The 20,830-nt window shown below is 45.0% G+C and overlaps 1 protein-coding gene across 5 annotated transcripts in view; it reads left to right on the top strand.

The window, feature by feature from the left end:
- CACNA1D (calcium voltage-gated channel subunit alpha1 D) overlaps window positions 1–20,830 on the top strand; it is a 351,812-nt gene that overhangs the window by 192,150 nt on the left and 138,832 nt on the right. For 3 of the 5 annotated variants that reach the window (XM_069561585.1, XM_069561589.1, XM_069561587.1), the window contains exons 5-8: window positions 2,234–2,376; window positions 7,292–7,444; window positions 8,007–8,203; window positions 14,264–14,367. In XM_069561585.1, the coding sequence (XP_069417686.1) occupies window positions 2,234–2,376; window positions 7,292–7,444; window positions 8,007–8,203; window positions 14,264–14,367 (597 nt within the window). Of the gene's footprint in view, window positions 1–2,233; window positions 2,377–7,291; window positions 7,445–8,006; window positions 8,204–14,263; window positions 14,368–14,919; window positions 15,024–20,830 lie in introns of all 5 variants that reach the window. The other 2 variants (XM_069561588.1, XM_069561586.1) reach the window with 1 other exon arrangement.

Raw genomic sequence — 20,830 nt, 5'->3', positions numbered from 1 at the left:
TTCTTTTGTCCTCATCTCTTCAGGCACATGGTACTTAGTTTGGTTGGGTGGAAGGGGAAGACAATGAAAGGCGTAATCTCACAGAATATTAGAATGGGAAGGACAGGCTTCTGTATCATTTAATCAGTTTTCTCAGTTTACACAGACATAAACGAAGGCCCCAAGAAGGAAAGAGACTTTCCTAAAGCCTCCTAACTCAGGAATGGAAGCATGGCCTGGCTCCTGAGGCCTCTGGCCAGCAGTCAGCTTTCCCTGTCTGACTCAGGTTCCTCCGTGGGGGGTGGGGGTGGGGGCAGCATTGTTCACCTGTTTTCAAGGACATCACTGAAGAACAGGGGAGAAAAGGGCCATGATGTGTACTTTGCAAAACACTGATACTTGAAAGCAATCTTAAGTCACCACCTGCATAAATTATTTTCCTAACCCTTTGGGATGAAAATTCCTGCGGCTGCTGCATTTCAGAAGAGTTTGAGGTTTTCTTTCTTACTTTGGCTTTGTTTTTGTGACACTGTGAACTTGTTTGGAAGGGCAGACTTTTAACTTCAGCCTTGACTGGGGGAGGGGAGCGGTTTACAGTAATGACAAAACTGTGCTAATGAGAGAGAGAGAGAGACCTATCATAAATGTGATACGTTTCCCAGTCATAAGCAGAAAGAGCCTGCCTTTTGTCGCTTTGAAAACGTAAAGACCTGACATACTCCTGCTCCGCTTCCCCTGCCTCCCACCCCCCAGGTTCACTGCTAATTGTGGTACTGTTATTAAAACAAATGACCCTTCTTTAAACACCCCAGAATGCTATGGCTCTGCCCCATCAGCGCTGTAATCAGACCACCCTGTATTTTATGGACTTAGTGTCTTGGCTATCCTGAGGCATGCCAGTGGGGGCAGCGTTTCTACTTTAGCTGCTAATTAAACTTTGGAAACCTTTTCTTTGTTGCTGGGCCAATCATTTCCACAATCTGATTGGCCCGAGTCGATTCTGTTTGAAAGGGGCAAATTTCTATTTATTCTGAAAAACAAGCAACAATTCCAAAGAACAAATGTTTATTTGAAAAAAAAAAAATGTTTATTTGAAAGAGTAAAAGTAACTGTCAAGTGAGTGGATTGCCTGAAAATAGCTTTATTCGAAAAACCTTCTGAGAATAGGAAAAAATTTGTGGTGGCTGCCAGATACAATATTATTCACATTTCAAAAGAGAAAATGACGATATTAGTACCTTGTCTTAGGTTTCTGCATTTGGCTTTTGCTTAGCTCCTTGGCATCTGTGATTTACAGCATGCCCTGAACATCCCTGTGAGGATGGAGGTGGGGCTGTGTGTGTCTCAGTGACTGTATTGGAAGTGGTATAACATACTGAATAAGATTTGGGAGTCTGGAGTTATTCACTCACTGATTTATTCATCATATATTTCTTGAGTGCCTTCTGTGGTCAGGAACTGTTTTAGGCACTGGGCTGAAACAGACTAAATGAACAGAGAGACGACAGTTCCCTGCCATTGTGGTAAAGAACCTGCCTCCCAGTGGAAGAAACACGAGAGACTTGGGTTGGATCCCTGGGTCAGGAAGATCCCCTGCAAAAACAAATGGCAACCCACTCCAGTATTCTTGCCTGGAGAATCCCATGGACAGAGAAGCCTGGTGGTCTGCAGTCCATGGGGTCGCAGAGTCGAACATGACTGAAGTGACTTCCACTTAACACATGGAGCCTACATTCAGTGAGGCCAACACACCTGGATTCATATGTTAGTTTTGCCATTAGTTGTGTGGCCTTGGGCACGTTACTTGTTCTCACCAAGTTTGCTTCCTCACATGTAATTTAGTGTCCATGATCTCCATTGCATAACATTTTTGAGGATTAACAAGATAATTGATGTAAAGTGCTTAGCACATGCTGAGCGCTCATGAATGGGAGCTGCTATGATGATTGTGGTCATTACTGTTGTTTGGGCAATTCCATTGTCATCATTGAAAGAGGGGATTCACGAGGGATCCGGGGGCTATCTTGCTAGGATGCTCCATTGGCAGGAAAACAGCTGATATCAGTCCCATCTCTGGTCCTTTTAGATGTAGGATCCTAGCCAGGGGTCACAGCCCAGTTCTTGCTCTGCCTTGCTTTCCCTTAAGCATCAGCCTTACAGACTTAGCTTTTGTTCAAAAATAGCTACTCTCACCATCCTGTTTTGCTTCCCTGGGTGACAGACTCTAACATTTCTTCCTCTCTTCTTCTTTCAGATTGTTTAGTGTAATTTTGGAACAATTAACCAAAGAAACAGAAGGCGGTAACCACTCCAGTGGCAAATCAGGAGGCTTTGACGTCAAAGCCCTCCGCGCCTTTCGAGTGTTACGACCACTTCGACTAGTATCAGGAGTGCCCAGTAAGCACGTTTCGTTTCCTAAAGCCAGGATTTTGCAGATCGGTTTTCTTCTGGGTGGGTCTCGGGATTATGAAGCAGGGTGTGATAAGGTGAGTTGCTGTTCTCCAGCCAGGGTCTCTGCAGGCAACACCGTGGAGGCCTTCACTGTTTACAGAGTACTCTTGCTTATGTTGTCACTTTGGGTCCCTGTGAAAGCTCCAGTGGGAGTAGAGTAGGGGCAGTAGTGATCATTGTCTTCCTGATTTTGTGGAAGAGAGAGTATTCTCTTGGGCAGAGGCCAAGTGAATGGTGGTAGGAGACCATGAGTTCAGGCCTCCTGGCTGCAGTCTGGTCTTCAGCCTCTGACACCATCACCACCATCACTTCCTCCCACTTTCAGGCCTGCCCCTCTGAACATGGTGGGTTATATAGACAGGGGTGTCAGAGGGCTCAACTGACTGCCTTTTCTCAAAGTGAGCCGCAAGGGCCTGGAATCCTAAAACTTCCACTTAATTATCGTGCAGAGAGGCTGTGCCCATCCCAGTGTGGGGAGGAAGCGGATGCTTCTGGGTCCTCCCTGTGTGTAGGGCACAGTAGCACCTGCCGGAAGGTGGTAGTAAGGTCTGAATGCAGTAATGCAGAGGGAGCCTCAGCACAAGGTCTGGAGCTGGAGGGGGTGCTCAGTGTGAGAGATGCGGTGTCACCCGCTAGTCTGTGGTACCTGTCTATGCCAGGCCCTCGTTTGCTTCTTGCTCCAGATCTCCAGGCCAGATCCAGTGCCACCTGAGCATAGAAAAGATGCCCCGTCCATGCTCCAGGCAGAAATTTGCATAAGGAGCAAGGCATGTGCTTCCCTGGGCTCTGCCCATGAGAGGACATCCCTCCTGGGGACTTCTGAGGGCAGACACTTTAGTGACTCTCCCAGGACTGTGGCTTCGAGGTGACTGCCTGCTTCCAGCTGCAGGATGGCTATGGGATTGCAGGGTGTGCCTTTTTTCACAGATCATAAAACCTTCAAAAGAGCACAGATCATGTTTTTGCTTCTTCAGAAGTTCTTCATAAAATTGTATTAAACCCGTTGGCACTCAGAATGCACCAAAAATTCTCTGTAAAAAAACAAAACAAAACAAAACTTCCAAATTTAACATTTTAAAATGTAGGAAGTGGTGTTTTGTGTGTACTTGTTTTTCAAGATGGTTCATTTATTTTTCATTGAAAAAGATCAGCGCAAGTCAAAGCCACAGTACCGTCTGGAAGCAATTGAGAAAAATAGACATACCTTGAAAATGACTGGCCCTGTTGCGTGTGCCATGATTAAATGAGAAGTTCAGTGAGCAAACATGAGGTTTCAGATTCAGTTGTTACAGCTTAATCTAATTTCAAAGTAACCACGGCAACTTTCTAACCCCCAAGAACAAATGACAGGCCAGTCTGCCTGCGGTATTTGTGTTGTGAGCAGACGCGCGGGTGCTGTGGCTCTGTGGCTCTGAGTCATACGTGAGGACTTCTCAGCCTGTGTTCATTAACTGCCCTGTGGGGAGCATCCAAGTCTCTCTGCAGACCCTGCTGGGCTTTGGGGAGATGGATTGGGGGCTCTGGGTCATGCTCTTTCCTGTGCTGGTTGGCAGCTGTGGACTAGTGATTTCTTAAGTACCTGCAATTATTAAAAATGCCTGGGAAGGTGTGGCTGTTTACACGTACCTTGGAGATGTCTGATCCCTCTGAAGACAACTCAGACTGTCCTGCAAGACTGATTTTGTGTGTGTATGTGGACATAAGTTCCTTCATTGGAAGGTAAATATGTGTTTCAAATAGAGTCCTTCAGATGTGTGTGGAGCTCTTCACCACCTACTCTCAGGTAATAGGTACATATGAGAATGCTCAAGCATTATATAGGAAAGAACCCTTAAGATCGTCTGGTCCAAGAGCACACTGTCTTCTAGGTGAGGAAGCTTGCAGAAACCTTGGGCAGGTTCTCACGGCTAGTGGGTGGCCAGATGGGACCAGACCCTTGGCCTCCTAGTTCCTGGCTCAGCGTTCTTTCTGCTCCATTTCACGGCTTCCTTGGTTAGAGCTCTGTGAAATCTGCTGGACACATTGGTCGTGTACAAAAGAGCCTAATACCATGAAATTGTATGCATGCACTTGAAGATATAATGTCATTATTTCATAAATGTGGCCCATCTGAAATATTACAGTTACAATAAACATTTATGAAACATAGGGCTCACTGCCATTCAGTTGAGAAGAGCTAACTGCTGGATGATGATTTTGGATGGCCCTTGCATGTCCTAAAATAAAAAGCAAATGAAAAAACAAACAAACCCCATCTTGTCCAAGTAGATTAGAGGATATGTTTCTTTTTCTCTTCATCTATTCCTTATGGAAGATGAAAACATTACAAGTCATCCTATTGATCATTGTTTTCTTCAGAAGACATCATTTGAACATTTAAATATCCGAAGGCAGTATGTAGGATTTTGTCTTAATGAAAGTCTGGAAAGAAGTTCTTTGTGAGTCTAAAAAACCTCTTATCATTCTTCCCTCCCCATCTTGTCCCCCACCTCTTCCTGTATACTTCATATCAAGGTGAACTTTTACTGTTACTGCTGATAAGTATTTTTCTCTTTGCTTGGTGTGTTCTGATTTCTAATGTATTTCACTCTAGCATCTCAGCCTCTTCTTTCTTTCTTTGGATATGTATTGGGAAGGTACTGTGAGAAGATACTAGGAAAGGGCACTTTGGAGGAGAGAGAGAGAGCAGGGAGAGGAAGGGAAAGAAAAAGAAAAGGGGGAGAAAGATGGATTGGGGGCTCTGGGTCATGCTCTTTTCTGTGCTGGTTGTCAGCTGTGGACTAGTGATTCCTTGCTGCTAAGTCACCTCAGTCGTGTTTGACTCTTTGCAACCCCATAGACGGCAGCCCACCAGGCTCCACCGTCCCCGGGATTCTCCAGGCAAGAACACTGGAGTGGGTTGCCATTTCCTTCTCCAATGTGTGAAAGTGAAAAGTCAAAGTGAAGTCGCTCAGTCGTGTCCAACTCTTAGCAACCCCATGGACTGCAGCCTTCCAGGCTCCTCCATCCATGGGATTTTCCAGGCAAGAGTACTGGAGTGGGGTGCCATTGCCTTCTCCGCTAGTGATTCCTTAAGTACCTGCAATTGTTAAAAATGCCTGGGGAGGTGTGACTGTTTACGGTGGAGAAGCTGAGGTGGGTCTCAGTGGTGGCCACGTGTCTCACTGTGCAGGGCGCGTGCATGGTGTCAGGGGGCCTGCGTCTAGCTGGCTCTGGTTTCCTGCTGACCGCCCTCCCTCCAGCTCCTGCTTCCTCCTGCCTGGTGCTGAGTATTGCCCCACTGTCCCTCTTGGCCTGGTCTATTCTCTTCCTGTACCATGGCTCTCAGTGTTGCTCCAGGTGTGGGTAGCTCCAAGGTTTGCACATCTCTCCCTCGTCCCTAAGGTTTGAGGTTCAGCCACAGGGCACAGCCTCCTTCCTGTTTAGTGACCAGACTCACCAGGTGTTCAGTCCTCACCCACCCCTTCCTCTAACGCTCTTTCACCTCCCCCACTCCAGGGCGCCTTCTCTTGCTCAGGCCCCAGGGTTAGCCTCATGACCCTGCCGACCTGGGCACCTTCCTCTAACTCAGACTCACTTGCTGAGTTCTGATCTCTTCTAGATCCTCACCCTGGCCTCCCTGGAGAGCCCAGCACCCTCCAGCTACTTTTCTGCCTGTTTTGCCTTTTGCAGCCCCACTTGTCTTTATAAGGGGCTTCCCTGGTGGCTCAAATGGTAAAGAATCTGCCTGCAATGCAGGAGACCCAGGTTCCATCCCTGGGTTGGGAAAATTCCCCTGGAGAAGAAAATGGCAACCCACTGTAGCACTCTTGCCTGGAGAATTCCATGGACAGAGGAGCCTGGCAGGCTACCGTCCACGGGATAGCAAAGAGTTGGACACGACTGAGCAACTTTCACTTTTTCTCTTTCTGAAAAGCCTGCCTTTTGAGTTTTCTTGGCTCTTTCCCATGCATACATGTTATGAAACTTTTGTTTGATTTTCTCTTATTTAGAATAAATAAAGAGGCTGTCTTTTGACAGCCTCTAAAGTCTGGCCTCTAAAGCCTCTCAAATCCCCTAAAGTGGACTAGAGTCTGGCCCTGTAATCCGAATCCAGAACCCAGAGGTACCTAGTAGATTGCAGCCGCAATCTGCTTGCCTTTACTGCTACCCTTTTCCACCGCATGACCGCCAACCAAGACTCGCCATCCCCGGCCACACAACACTCGCTCTCTTCTGTGCTTTGGGTACTTTCTTCCCCTGCTTGGAGCAGCCTCTCTCCCATGCCTGCGACCCACCTGTCTGTGGAAATGTATCCTGCTTGGCCTTCAGGCCCTCCAGAGAGGGAGGCTCCTGCCCAGCCCTCTTTTCTCCCCACTGCACTCTGAAGTGATGTCTTTCATCCTTCCTTTAATTTTCACTGTGTGATGTTACTCATCTAGCATCTGTGTGCTACCTTATAGTAATTCATATGTAACGCTTACGTCTCTCACTGGAACCTCACCTCTGGGAGGAAGCGCATTGTGTAATACATCTTCATAGTCCCCAGAACACTCCGCCTTATGTTTGCCATGTGGCAGATGTTCAAGGAATTTTGTTGGGCGGATGAACAAATGCAGGAATGAGTGACTTTCGTATCCAGCCGTTCCCTCTCTAGGCCTCAGTTTCCCCATCTTTCTAGTTAAGGGAGTTAGATTGGATGATCTTTGAGAGGATCTTTTAACTTATCTCACACCCAGGTTTCATGTTAATTCAAAGCTCTGAGATACCTCCTTGAGTTTTATTACCATGTGCCCCATACAGAACAGGCATCATTAGGAAGTATATAAACGCATCCCTGAAATATCTTGCTGGCTCACAAACTTGTTTTTGTCTTTCCTAGGTTTACAAGTTGTCCTGAACTCCATTATAAAAGCCATGGTTCCCCTCCTTCACATAGCCCTTTTGGTATTATTTGTAATCATAATCTATGCTATTATAGGATTGGAGCTTTTTATTGGAAAAATGCACAAAACATGTTTTTTTGCTGACTCAGGTGAGTAATGAAAATGGTTGCTAACCAGACTATTTAAAAATTTGGCTTTTCCCAAAACAACTTTTCTGGTTTGGGAAAAATCTAAAACAAAATGAGAGGCAGGGGGAAATGGAAAGCCAAATCCATTGGTTAATCTAAGCCGTTCTTAGTGTGAATTATATTTAGAATTAATGAGAATTTGGTCTCTTTTTCTATCTTGATTTCCTATGTAATGTGTTCTGGCAAACAAGATGGGGGGAGCCCCCTGAAATTGGACTATGAGGTGAATCAACAGTGTTTCTCTGGGGCTTCCCTGGTCGTCCAGCGGCTGGGACTCCGCACTCCCAATGCAGGGGTCCCGGATTCGATCCCTGGTCAGGGAACTAGACCTCATGTGCCGCACTAAGACTTGGCACAGCCAGATAAGTAAAATGTAATTTTTTAAAAAAATACTATCAGTCTGTATAGGCTGAGGAAGGTGCTGTGAGGACAGAGGAGGGCGGGTAGATTCTCGGCTCCTGCGGCACGGGTTCCTGCGAGTCGTTCCCGCCCTGGCTGGTGAAGCCTGCGCCTCTGTTTGCAGATGTGGTGGCTGAAGAGGACCCGGCGCCGTGTGCGTTCTCAGGGAATGGACGCCAGTGCACCGCCAACGGCACGGAGTGTAGGAGTGGCTGGGTTGGCCCCAATGGTGGCATCACCAACTTCGACAACTTTGCCTTTGCCATGCTCACTGTGTTTCAGTGCATCACCATGGAGGGCTGGACAGACGTGCTCTACTGGGTAAGCAGCTTGCGGAGGGGGTTGACGGAGCATGCTTTCCTCGGATAAAATTGTTTCATTAGCTGGAGCCATTGGGGAGCTGGCTGGAAAAGACCCCCTGGAAGTGAGTTCTTTGGGAAGGGAAGCAGACTGTCTTTTCACTCAGCAAGACCCATTACATCTCCCCGTCAGGGCCTTGCTTTCAGCTGTAGAAAGCTGCTACAGGATGTGGACTTCCTTGCATCCCCAGTGTCTCCTGGGGACTTACCACTGAGCATACCCAGTAGTCCCCTTTGTTGGAGGAACTCCAGCATACCAGGGCTGTCCTGATTAGACACTTGAAGAGCCCAGGGTCATTCCCTAGAGTAAGAGGCCCCCGGACTTCCATAGACTAAAACTAATCTTTTACACCTAGAGGCAGGTTTCTCTACCAGGTCCTAAATGGAAGGTAGAAAACATCAATTAACTGGATTCTTTTCAGGCTTTCCATAGCTTAGCACAGCCTTAAAGCCCAAATGGGTTTTTCCCCTATTATGGTGCTTCCCTTTTGCATCTTCAGTATTAGTACAAACCAGCCCAGCATAAGCCCTTAGCTCTGTCTTCCCTTTTCTTTGGCGCTAGAGAACTTTGGCAGAGAAGGTAAAGATGGCACATCAGCCTTCCAGGGCTGGTGGACCTGTTCGTGAAAACAGATGGACACCCTCTGTATGGCTCGGGGCTAGCTTCTCTTGTTCCCAACAGAGCCGGTAGGGTTTGCTACAGATGAGAGCAGTTGTATTTTAACAGAGTTGAGCTTATTTGTTTACTTCTGTGTTTGATAGAATTTGAAAACACTCACAGAAGTTTAGAAATTATTTTTCCATGGCACAGAGTTGTTGGGAAAAACAGCTGCCTTGTAGATTTTGAGCATAAACCCAGGTCCAAATGGGATTAATCAGGATTCCAATAATGATTTGTTAAAAGGTAATGAGTAATAACATACTTCCTAAATGGTCAGTCTCCAGTTAAACAGTCTGCACGTTGAGAAATATTTTCTGATAGAATCTAAATTTTAGACACTTTATAAGATTTCCCATCACTCTATAACTTCAGAGAACATAATGCTTGTAAATAGGTTTTTGCTTCCCTTCACAAGTGAATTCCATGCTTGCAGGGTTGTAGAAATGTCTGTATGTTCAGTGTTAGGCAAAGAAAATGCATTTTTATTTTTATCCCCAAGGTGTTAGTCTAGTTTGGTAATAGGGTTTTTAAAATATCACCAGCATGTCTATTTCTTCCCCTTCCCCTCCTTTTTCTAATTGTCATAGGAGAGAGAGAGTGAGAGTATGTGTGTATGTATGCAATCTGTTATTTATATCCATAGCACAATGCCTTTCGTAAAATTTTTTGTGAAGAGAAAGAGGAAGATTATATAGGATGAGCCAAGCCCATGGCTATGCACGAGGACCCTCTAATTAGGTAAAGAGCTCATTTTCAGTATTATGTTTTAAGTTGCCACTCCTGGATAGATTAGTGGAGGGCTCAATCTCGTCTCCCTTTGAAGTTTCTGATAGATAGAAAAAGCACCATTCAAACAGCCCAAATTCTGGTCCTTCCCCCTAAAACAGTACAGAAAACGTTTTGATTTAAAACAGATGAAAAAATCGGTGACTCCTCAGCTCTAGTCTCCCTATTTTCATGGTGTATTGACATTGCTGATCCGACATGCCCTAATGGACAGTTGCAGACTTTATGTTTCCGCACACTGATTCTCTCATTACAATCTTCCCATCGCCAAGTTAGTGGCAACTCTGGGAGTGTGTGATTAAAGGAGAGAAGACTCCACGCACCTAGAAACAAAAGTTTCTACTTGCTTTCCTGAGAACCTCAAAGTATCACCTTAGAGGATGATATAATTATTACCTCTGTTTTTCATATGACAGTCACAGGGCTAATAATTTGACAACATAATAATTATATTCTCTATGAATTACATGGTGTCTTTATTCCGATGGAGGAACTCCAATAACTTACCAACCTTATGCCAGTCTATATCCGTTTATAGCAGGTCTGGGAAACAGTGGAATATAGACCCCTAGACATCCTCAAGGTCCTGCTGCAAGTGGTTGTGGTATTTGATTTACAACAAGGGTCTACAGACCTTTTTTTTTTCATAAGGGACCAGACAGTAGATATATGTGGCCGGGCAGACCATAATGTCTATGTCATAACTGCTCAGCTCTGCCCATGTCACTTGGAAGCAGCTGCAGACAACATGTACACCTGTGGCTTCATTCCAGTATTTATTTATGGACACTGACATGTGAATTTTGTATAACATTCCTGTGTCATGAGATAGTCCAGATTTTTTTTTCCCATCATTTAAAAATGTAAAAGCCATTTTTAGCTCATGGGCTGTCCAAAAGCAGGTGGTAGGCTGGTTTGGCCCACAGGTCATAATGTCATGACCCCTGGTCTAGACTAGAACCCCCCTCTCTTTCCTTGGCATTTCTCCATTCTCGGAGGTTTGTGAGCCCTTCTGGAACACTAGGGGGCAGCTCAGGGATGTCTTCCAGAGTGCTCACTGAGCTCTTATTCTCAAACATATCAGATTGCTTCTAATTACTTACTGATTACATTTATTAACTCTGCATAGACATAGGCAGGAGCCAGGCCCCAGCCTTCTTCCTATTTTATGGGCTGCAGTCGGTGGGATCCACAGCTGTGCACAGAACAGCGCCTCCCTGCCCAGCACAGCGCCCAGCCCGAAGCTGGTGCTCAGCAGACACCAGCTACCGTTACTCTTCAAGTTCGCAGTCCCATTGCCTCAGGGTAGATGGGCCTTTTTAAAATTCCTGATTTTTACCACAGCCAGAGTGTAAAGGGAGAATCTTGAGAGAGAACTGAGATTCGATTTTAAATATTGATTGCAAGCAAATTTTTCAGTCATTTAGGTGTTTGTATATGGTGGACAGAGTCATTGCCCAGGATGAGTTTGAGTCTGGTTGAGTTTATGTTCAGTCAGTGTTTCCAAGTTCATGGATGCCTCAGTCCCCAGGAGTACCTGGCAAATGGCGGCAGGGTCTTGGGAAGGTAGGCCCAGTATGCAGAAAGACACGTGTAGGACAGGATGCTTGGATATGTGGGGAATGGAATTATTAACTTCTGATAGAAAGCCATTTTTTTAGTGCTCTTTTTTTGAAGTGAACTCCATAAGCATAATTAAGCTGCCATCTGATCTACACGTTTGTTGTCCAGAGTCAGAAAGGTGTAGTGCAAGGAAAGAGCCTTACGCTGGAGAAGGCTAGGTGCCTGACCTTGGGTAGGTCACCCAAATACTCTGGGCTTTAACTTTGTGTCGTCCACAAGATGTAGAGTAACACTACATGATTCTATTATTTTTTCTTCAACTCCAAGTAAATGATTTTAAATGTAGGAAATTAATTAAAATATTAGAATTGGTTTCAGGAAAGAATTATCCATATCAGTTATTTGTGGCCTTTTGCCTTAGTGCCAACCTCTTCTCTTAGTGAGCAGCACATCAATGGCAGTGCTGGCTGTCAGACTCAAACAGGAAGCTCCCTTGGTCAAGTTGATAGTCTTCTTCATTCAGGGTACCTGGGAACTCCCTCTCTAGTTAGCTAGCAGCTTGCCTTTCTGTTCCTTTCTCTGATTCTAGGCTCAGGGGAGCCACAACCAATATATCAAGTTTCTAGTAGTTTTTGCAATAGAAAAAACAAAAAGCCTTAGATTAATCAGATGTGCATGGATGTGCATCTCAGCCTTTGAAGTGAGGGGAAACTGAAACCAGGTTATTATTTCCTGAGTACCAGGGACACGACATGATGACTTTGATATAAATATTTTAAAAATCTAAATTGAAATGACTGAGCTCATGCCGCTTTCTCCCTTGCTGACAAAGGACGTGCAGACAAAATCCCAAGCAGAGTCTCTATTTTTGTGTGGGTATTTCGGGGACCGGCTTGCCAGTTCTGACGTGTCCCATGTGATTGGTAAAGTCTAAGAAATACTAGCCTCTGAAAAGAGAGCAGGGTTGAGAAGGTTTCTTCAGGAGAAAGACTGGCCCTTAGAGCTTAATTTTTATTTCTCATTCCCACGCTCTGGAGATTTAGGGTCTCCTGTGGCCTTTGGTTTTCCCTTGTCCCCCATGGGTTATTCCAGGTGATATTTCTGATTTGAGCAAAAACACTTATTTCTAGGAAATAAGTTTCTTTGGGGAAAAAAAATGTTCCCTCCCAAGTTGGAGCAGACGGCTGTTCCCGGAACCATCCTCTGGAACACGGGGCTGAAGCCCAAAAGAGGATGGGCAGGGCAGATGCTGGGCTGACAGCTAACACACTTTGCTGACGTGTGAGAGGGTAGGGTCCCCTAGTGGGGACCCTGGACATACACCCCCTTCCTCTCTGTGAGCAAGCATACTCTCCCCGGTCATGGGCAATCCTCTTGCCCCAGCCAAGGGGAAGCAGGCCCAGAGAGGGGTCTGTGGAAGGCCCCGATTCCAGGCTGGGCTCTGGTTACTACGCCAGGCAGCCTGTTTCTTCTCCTGCACATCTAGGTTGTTAAATAAGTTTAGTGGTGTAGTTGCTTTGGAAGAATTACCCTCGGCCTTCCTGCTGAAATTAGTTTATCCAACTTAATGAGATCAACAATTGCAGCCACGGCCCTGCCTCATTCATTATTCTAATTGCCGATATAAGATGTGCAGACTGATAGCAGTTCCAGTAAGCACATCAATTTTCATGTGGCCAAACAGGTGTTTCATAAGGGCTTTAATGCCCTCTCTGTAGACTTCAGCAACAGATGTTAGGTAATTTTTTTTTTAATGTTCTCTTTTTCTGTTTGGTTTCGGCTTGAGGCAAACAGTAAAATGCATGAGTTTCATTCTGTAAAGCTAAAAACCTAGTGCCAGATAATGTAAAGAAAGCACATGCTTAATGGCCTGAGGGCTTGACCTCAGAAAGCCAGAACCATGAATCAGCCCAGACCATATACTGTTCTGTTAGCTGGGGATTCCAGCAGAGTCAGGCCTGGGGTCATTCATTCAGTCTTTTCACTGGTGCTTCACCTTTCTTGGAGAAGGCTTTGCCCAATGTTTAACACTGACCTGTGCTGTTAGAAAGTTGCATCCAGCCGTGAACCCTGAAGCACCTGTTTGCTCCAGCACAAAAGTTGCTCATGAGCTGATCTCCCCGGGAAGGTGTGTTCAGGGGGCCATGTCTGACTGTGCTGCTTCACTTGGCACAGAAGTAGGGACACCAGGTTCCTCTGAAAGAACTCACAGCTGGAGCCACCTGTCTCAGGGAAGGTTGTGTAGGTTCAAGCTAGATTTGAGAGATGAGGGCTTTTTAAATTTCTCCTTACTGGCAAGCAGTTGGGTCCTTCCTGTGGGTGCAGTTGAGAAAAAAAGTCTCATTCCCCAAAGCACCCCTGAATATGTCAGCTAGTTGACTTCTGAGTACTTTCCTTCTTTGCATTAATTTAGCTGTGCTTGCACTGACTGATAGCAGATAATCCAGATTTAAAGTGGGTTAGGTTTCCTGGGATAGATTGGCTTCCAGTATACCCAAAATCCAATAACTGGAAAGTTATTATTTTAGAGTTTTTTAAAAAAAGAATTTATAGAGTCAAATGCTACAAATTTGTCTCTATAGCTAAGACTTTTCCACCATCACAAATTTTGAAAGCAAGAATACTACCAACAATTTGGGCAGAGTAGAAAATAGTTTCTAGTTAAGCACTAGTTTTGTCTTCTACCAAGATCTCTGAAAATCCCTTACCAAGGCAATTTCTTGTAAGAAAGAGCCAAATTCTAGCTGATTGGCCTAGCATTGGCCAGAGTTTGCTATTAGTTGCCCTGAAAGTTGTGATGACTCGTGTGTGTGTGTGTGTGTGTGTGTGTGTGTGTGTGTGTGTGTGTGTGTGTTGGGAATATATAATGAATGTGCATTGGCTACTGTCGTCTGATTTGAAGCTGAGTAAATGTTTAATTAAATGTATGGAATGCTGTCTCTAATGTAACCCTCTCTCCTTATTAGATTCTCTTATTAACCCACTTCTATGAGACCATCTTGTTTCTTGCAGATGAATGATGCTATGGGATTTGAATTGCCCTGGGTGTATTTTGTCAGTCTCGTCATCTTTGGGTCATTTTTCGTACTAAATCTTGTACTTGGTGTATTGAGCGGGTAAGCTACACCTCTTTCATCTTGAAAGCAGAGTCCTGAGGACAGTTGCCAAGACCACACAGGCTTGCTAGATGGGAGCCGCCGGGTGGGTGCCAAGCGTTTTATGTGTCCTCCAAGATGCTTTCTTTTCTGCTGAGGCTTCCCAAACCAAGACGTTTCCTGGAACCTCACCAGCCTTTGTGAGAGAAAGCTATAGGATAATTATTGACGAGATTTAATCAGCGTTGTCACTTGGGGTTTAAATCATTGGCATTGCTTGTCCATTTGTCCTAAAAGGAGATACATCTATAATTGCTTTATTGGTCTGGATCCAAATATAATGCAGATTAATTGGTACCAAACAGTAGCTAAATGACTTTTGGTAGGCCACATTTGGGGATTTCCGCAGCAGAACCTGCCCTTATTGAAAGAACAAAACTGGAAGGCCCTTGGCGGGATCCCATCCTTGGAGCACCAGTCCTCAGTCAAAGCCCTAGTGGTCCAGCAGCAGTTCCTGGGGCTCTGCTCTTTGGCAAATGGATAACTGATAACTAATCTCCTTACATTTTACAGGTAAATGATGCGATAGGATGGGAATGGCCATGGGTGTATTTTGTTAGTCTCATCATCCTTGGCTCATTTTTCGTCCTTAACCTGGTTCTTGGTGTCCTTAGTGGGTAAGCAGTTGGATCCATGTCCCACATTCTGCTGCTGCCATGTGTCAGGCAGCTCCCTACGGCTTTCTCTGCATGCGTGTGGACTCTGATGTCCCCCCTGTGTGTTGCTTTGGGACTGAACTGTAATTCTCAATGCTCGTATCTGTCTGTGAGATTCTGTGTTTCTGATGCTTGCCAAACTATTAATTGAATGAAACCATTTCCCTGAAGTGAGTCACATTTATATGCTAGGGTGTAGGAGTGGATTAAAAGTGACTAAAAGGATGCCCAGCCTTGGTCTCCCGCAGCAAAGGACCTTTGTCTTTTGTGGTTTTCTTCCCATTAGTATTAGTACATAGCCTGGCCCTTTAAAGTTACTTGCAGTATCATGATTATTTCCAGTGGTGTTTCAGATTTCATGGTAAAGGAGAAATAAGCCTAGATTAGCACAGAAATACTGGACAGTTTAAAAATCTCACATCCTTCCCATGGGGATCATTTATTAGCTTGGTTTTCTGCTGCTATCACTGTGAGAATATTCCCTTGAATTCGTTTTTAATCTTAGCTCACAGAATCTGTCTTTAATGCAGAGAAATAATCAGCTTTTGCACCTAAATTTCCTCCGGCCTTATCATTGTCCGTGTCACTCAGTCATCATTTTTGAAATGTTACTTTGTTGGCCTCCTCGGCTCTGTGGATTGACGGGGCTTCAGTGGAGGCTGGGACCAGAGTGGGGCTCTATCTTGTCTGTGGTTGCCATCCTAGAGCCCTCCTGGGCATCCTAGCATCTTCCCCACCACACAGACACCCGACACAGGGGAGTATCCCAGAGAAGGGAGTGGGGCCTCCCCAGGCTCTCAGTGCCAGCTTATTGCCATTGCCAGGGCCTGGGAGGGTGACCGGCGCTCATAGGTGCCCGTTTCCCCTGAGGAGCCCCTGTCACTCCTGAGTTCAGACATCCTCTGGAGATACTGCTGATAGACTTGATTCCCAGTGAGTTTATCTACTCCTCACTCACTCTATCTCTGTCTTGCTGAGAGCTTGTATCTCGGGGGAAGTGATGTCTTCATGTAATGCCGAGTCAGTGGAGAGACCTTTATCTCACTTTTCTAAACACTGCCTTTTCCAGAGCAGAAAGCGAGCTAGTTACCCATCTTTGCTTCCTCTCCTCATTTTCCCTCTCAGCTACCCTGCCTGTTTTCAGGGACAGCATGTTTAGAATTCTCCCTGACCAAGTGTGGTCGCTTTCACACCATGGATACACACTGTCCTCTGAAGCCCCATCTAGAAATGAGCCAGGAGCCCATGCCTTACAGTGAGGGGAAAGGGGGCTCTGGGCCTGAGTTCTGGTGTGACAGCTGACCCTCTGCACTGACCCAGGCCAAAGATTCTTTCTCTGGATAAATGGCTCTTCAAGCCTAAAGTTCTTTCACGTCACACTTTAAAAGTGCCTTCTTCCTAACGACCCTCTGTGGCCTTAGGTCAGTGTCAGGATGGTGAGGGTGGAATTTATCCCTGGAGAAGCAGCATCATGTTGATTTTAGTACAGGAACAGCCCATACAAGGTCAACAGCAATTCTGTTGTGAATTCCTTGGCACCCTGTGTCTCCTAAACCCAACTAAACTGAGGCCATGGAAACGACTAATTTAACAGTGCCAGTGACATGCCTTATCTCTGAGCTTCCCAGAGCAGGAACATCACCCTGGCAGGATGAGGCAGACTTAAAAAGGGAAAAGGGGAAAAAGCTGGGAGGGACCCCTTATTACAATGGTGGATGCTAAATATGCACCCAGTTGGGGGTACCCACAGCTGGAGGATAAAGACACACACACCATGATGGAACAGCCAGTTTACTGAAATATATTTTGGGGAAAGTAATAAGTAACTTTAAAATATTTTTGAATCAGAACAAAACTGGATTCCTTATGAAGGAGAATGCAAATGACATTTGAATTCTTAAAATAAAACCCAAAAATTCCCAGCAATATTCAGTCAGTTCCACGATGTGCCCCATCTCCCCCGGGGCTGCAGCTGACCCTGCCTGGACGTGCGAGGCCACTTGGGTAGGAGATGTCCAGCAGCACTCTGTCTAAAGGAGGAACCACATCCGCAGAGCAGTGTTCCCGCGTGTTCGCAAATTTGGTCGCTTTTCCTGAATTCTTGCTGCATGTCTGGCTCTGGGCCAGGGGCCAGGGTGCCAAGATGTCTAAGACTCAGATGGGGGCCTTGTGCTCAGACAGTCATTGTCTGGGGTGGAACTGTTATCGGGCAGTGCAGGATGGCCAAGCTAAAATAGGGGCGGGGACAGAGAAGCTGTGAAAGCAGTATGTCTATGAGCTGGATGTTGAAAGATGATAAGGTGTCTGTGGGGGTGGCGGTGGGGTGGGCTAGAGGTGGAGAAACCAGAGAACAGGCTGCTCCCACCTTTCCTAACAGTTAGTTACTTGGGCTTCTCCGCCTGGGTACTCCTCCTTGACTTTCCCCTACAAAAAGCAACAAAAAATCAAAATCAGTCATTTGTATTTATTTTCTTGTTTCAGAGAAATGAAATTTAAAAAACCATTTTTTTAGTTTCAATCTTAGAGTTCTTCCCAACTTTTTTAGGGAACATTGGAGGAAATACAAAATCAGAAGGACATAAATGTTAAAAAGGAGATGGCTTATGTTGCGTACCCTTAGGGACCATTGGACCAGCACAAATGTAATTCCAAAAGCCCTGAATTAAAAGGCTCTCCTGTTTTAGACCATGCTGATGCTTTCTAATGAAGGATCGTTATAAGACGCTATGTGTCTTTAAGTCAACCATTTGGAAATATTTGTTGCTCTTCCTTGGCTCCTCTTCTTTTTCCATGTGGCCATGCTGTCCTATTGTATCCTTAAACTGATTTTAATCTGTGCACTTGATTTGGTATTGGTACATTTATGAAGCATTGTTTAATCTGATGCTTTGAAATAGCTCTGGTTTTACAGCGGACTGTTTTTCTCAAGGTGAGTATGAGGTTCATGAACTGTATGCTCTGCATAGCCAAGCATGATCCTGGATGAAGACATTCCCACCCCCTGCCCCAACCCAGGTACTTGTGCTGTGTGGGAGGAGCCGAGAAAGTCAGTAACTAGAGTTCTGATTTCATAATAAGTTGTTATCAAGGAGATGGCCCCGTTATGACCAAGTGTTAGAAAGAATGTCTCAATTAAGTCTACAGTTCAGCTGGCTTTTCTCATGGTGGCTTTGATGATTGTTCACTTTTAAAATTGCTCACTTAACTCTTGTCCCCTTTGGGGTATTTTTTCTATAGGTAGGTAAGATAAGAGAACACGGTGGTGTTTCAGCACTTTTTATCTTTAGAGTCACTGCCAGATTCCCAGGGGGGATGGTGGTCATGGACAGTGGCTCACATCTTCACCTGCAAGGACTACCTGGTGCCAGGCACACCTCTGGTAAGGTAGACGGCCCTCTGAGCCCCTGTGGTGTGGGTCAGACCCCCAAAAAGGGGCTGGTGGGTGAGATGTGAATTAGAAGACCTGAGTTCTGGTCATGTGCTAAATAACTCTGGGACTTCACTTAGGAGTCCCGAGCCTACATCTCTTGGCCCCTCAAAGGGGGGATGAGGCTGCTGTGCCATCCCCACCCACACACACAGAATAGGTGGCTTTAGGTCGGCTCATGAATGTAAAAGTGCTTTGAAAAATAGATACTGCAAAGAATTTTACTCATTGAATGTATCTTTTTCTTACCTCTGTGGGCCTCCTCCCAATCCCCTCCTTGGGTGAAGTGGTAACAGCTAAGAGGCTATTTGGAAAATATCTGAAATGTACCGTTTTCTGAATTTCCCAGGAAGAGACCAACAGAAATAGGCTTTGTATGCACATTAATACTGTACTCAGTGCCCTCATGATCAGGCCATGGAGGTTCTTTGTCATCTTTGAGGTGCAGCTCTCAATCATGATTGAAGTTCTGACAGTGATTTATTTTTGCACAAGTAGGGAGGCATGACATTTCTGTAACATATGGTTAAACACTGGCTTTAGAGTCAGATAATTAAGACTTAACTCTCTGCTCTACCTTTTACCAACTATGAGATTTGGTGAAATAGTTTACCTGTTCGAGCTTCACTTTGCTTGTCTGCAAAATGATGTTAATAATATTAACCGTGGGGAGTTGCGAGAGGATTCAGTGAGCTGAAGAGTGTAGAGAGGTTCGTTACTTTGATGGTGATGGCTTGAGTAAGAGTATATAAAATGAGATTTGCATGCAAGAAAAATCTATTCAACTCAGTTCTTTTAATTTTTCTCCCTTGTGACCAGGCCTATAGGTAGGGTTTAATTTGCATGACTCTTCTACTCAGGATGTTAATAAACTAAGTATTCTCTACTTATTTAGAGTAGAGAATTTGCTTTTAGAGGATCTAATGTCCGAAAATGCTCTTAGAGGCGCAGGAAGGTAAAATGAAAATACTTAGGAGTTGGTAAATTATGAAGTCCTTGCTAAGCAAAGATTTGATTTGCCTCTGTTTCTGTTTCTGCCAAAGATAGACTAAGGACCCACGGTGCCTAGACTGGTTTTGATGTCTATTAGATGGATTTCTCCTGAGAAGTTTAGATAATCTCTGATATTTATATAGTAGCAGTCAGATCCCTGGCACTTAGCAATGGCCAGGAAGAGATTAGATAAAAGACCCTTAAGAGATTAGTGTAATATAACCCAGACTTTGATGCATCTGTTCTCTGTCGGCCTTTGAAGTCAGGCCCCATATGCCATTTTTCATAGTAAATCCAAAGGGCAATTTTAGGATCCTATGTTGTGAATATTTTTCTGTTCAGTTGTTTTGAACACTGTTGTCTTGGTGCCTGGATATTCCCTGCCATAAAATGGAGTTTAAAAACTCCATTCTCTTTTCTTTTATAAATTTAGTATCATAATGTGAAGGTTCTTTAATTATGTGCCAGACTATGACCCATATTGGGACAGACCTCTGCCCTAGTCTTTTAAAAAATGTTTGTTTATTTGTGACCGCACTGGGTCTTCGTGCTGGGCTCGGGCTTTCTCTGGCCTTGGCGAGTGGGGCTGCTCTCCATTGGCAGTGTGCAGGCTTCTCGTCACCGTGGCTTTTTGGTGGCGCATGGACTGAGTTGCCCCCAGGCATTTGGGGTTCAGACCAGGGATTGAGCCCATATCCCCTCCATTGGCAGGCAGATTCTTAACCACTGGATTGCCAGGAAGGTCCCTCTAATCACTTTTTTAGAGGAAAAAGATGATTAATGAATTTCATCTCCTATTCCTTAGACTTTACTCATAATCGTCTAAAACATTATATTTCTCTTCAGTCCATTTGGTTTCTCTTTAATCTACATTAACTGGGGGGAAAGGATGCTTGGTGATTGGTTGAAAGTGTTGGGATTAAAAAAACCTAGGCAGAGATTCATGCCTGGCTTCTCTACTTGTGTAACTGCTGGTATAGAGGGAGTGGAAGAGGGTGGCATGGCAAGTGGGGGTGACTGTGCTGTATTAGAATCTTACAAAATAGGTTCGGGTTTGGGGGCATCATAGTTTACACCCTAGTCTGTTACATTCACACCATTATGAACCATGGTCAATCAGAGATTGCCTCTAGTTCCCTCCCCTTGAATGTTGGCTCAGAGGGAAAAACATACCAGGTATATTGTGGAGACATACCCTCTGGGAATAGGCATTTGTATAAATTATTCATGACTGGGATTAGAATTTACTCTCATTCAATGCTTTACCAGCATCTGCTCACAGAAAATGAACAACAGAATTTCTTCCTGTACATAAACAGATCTGCATCTTAGAAGAGTAGTTGAATTG

The sequence above is a fragment of the Ovis canadensis genome, chromosome 19 (assembly GCF_042477335.2).
Source record: "Ovis canadensis isolate MfBH-ARS-UI-01 breed Bighorn chromosome 19, ARS-UI_OviCan_v2, whole genome shotgun sequence".
Classification (NCBI taxonomy): domain Eukaryota; kingdom Metazoa; phylum Chordata; class Mammalia; order Artiodactyla; family Bovidae; genus Ovis; species Ovis canadensis.
Note: the sequence above shows the minus strand (reverse complement) of the source record. Positions and strands in the feature narration are given on the sequence as shown.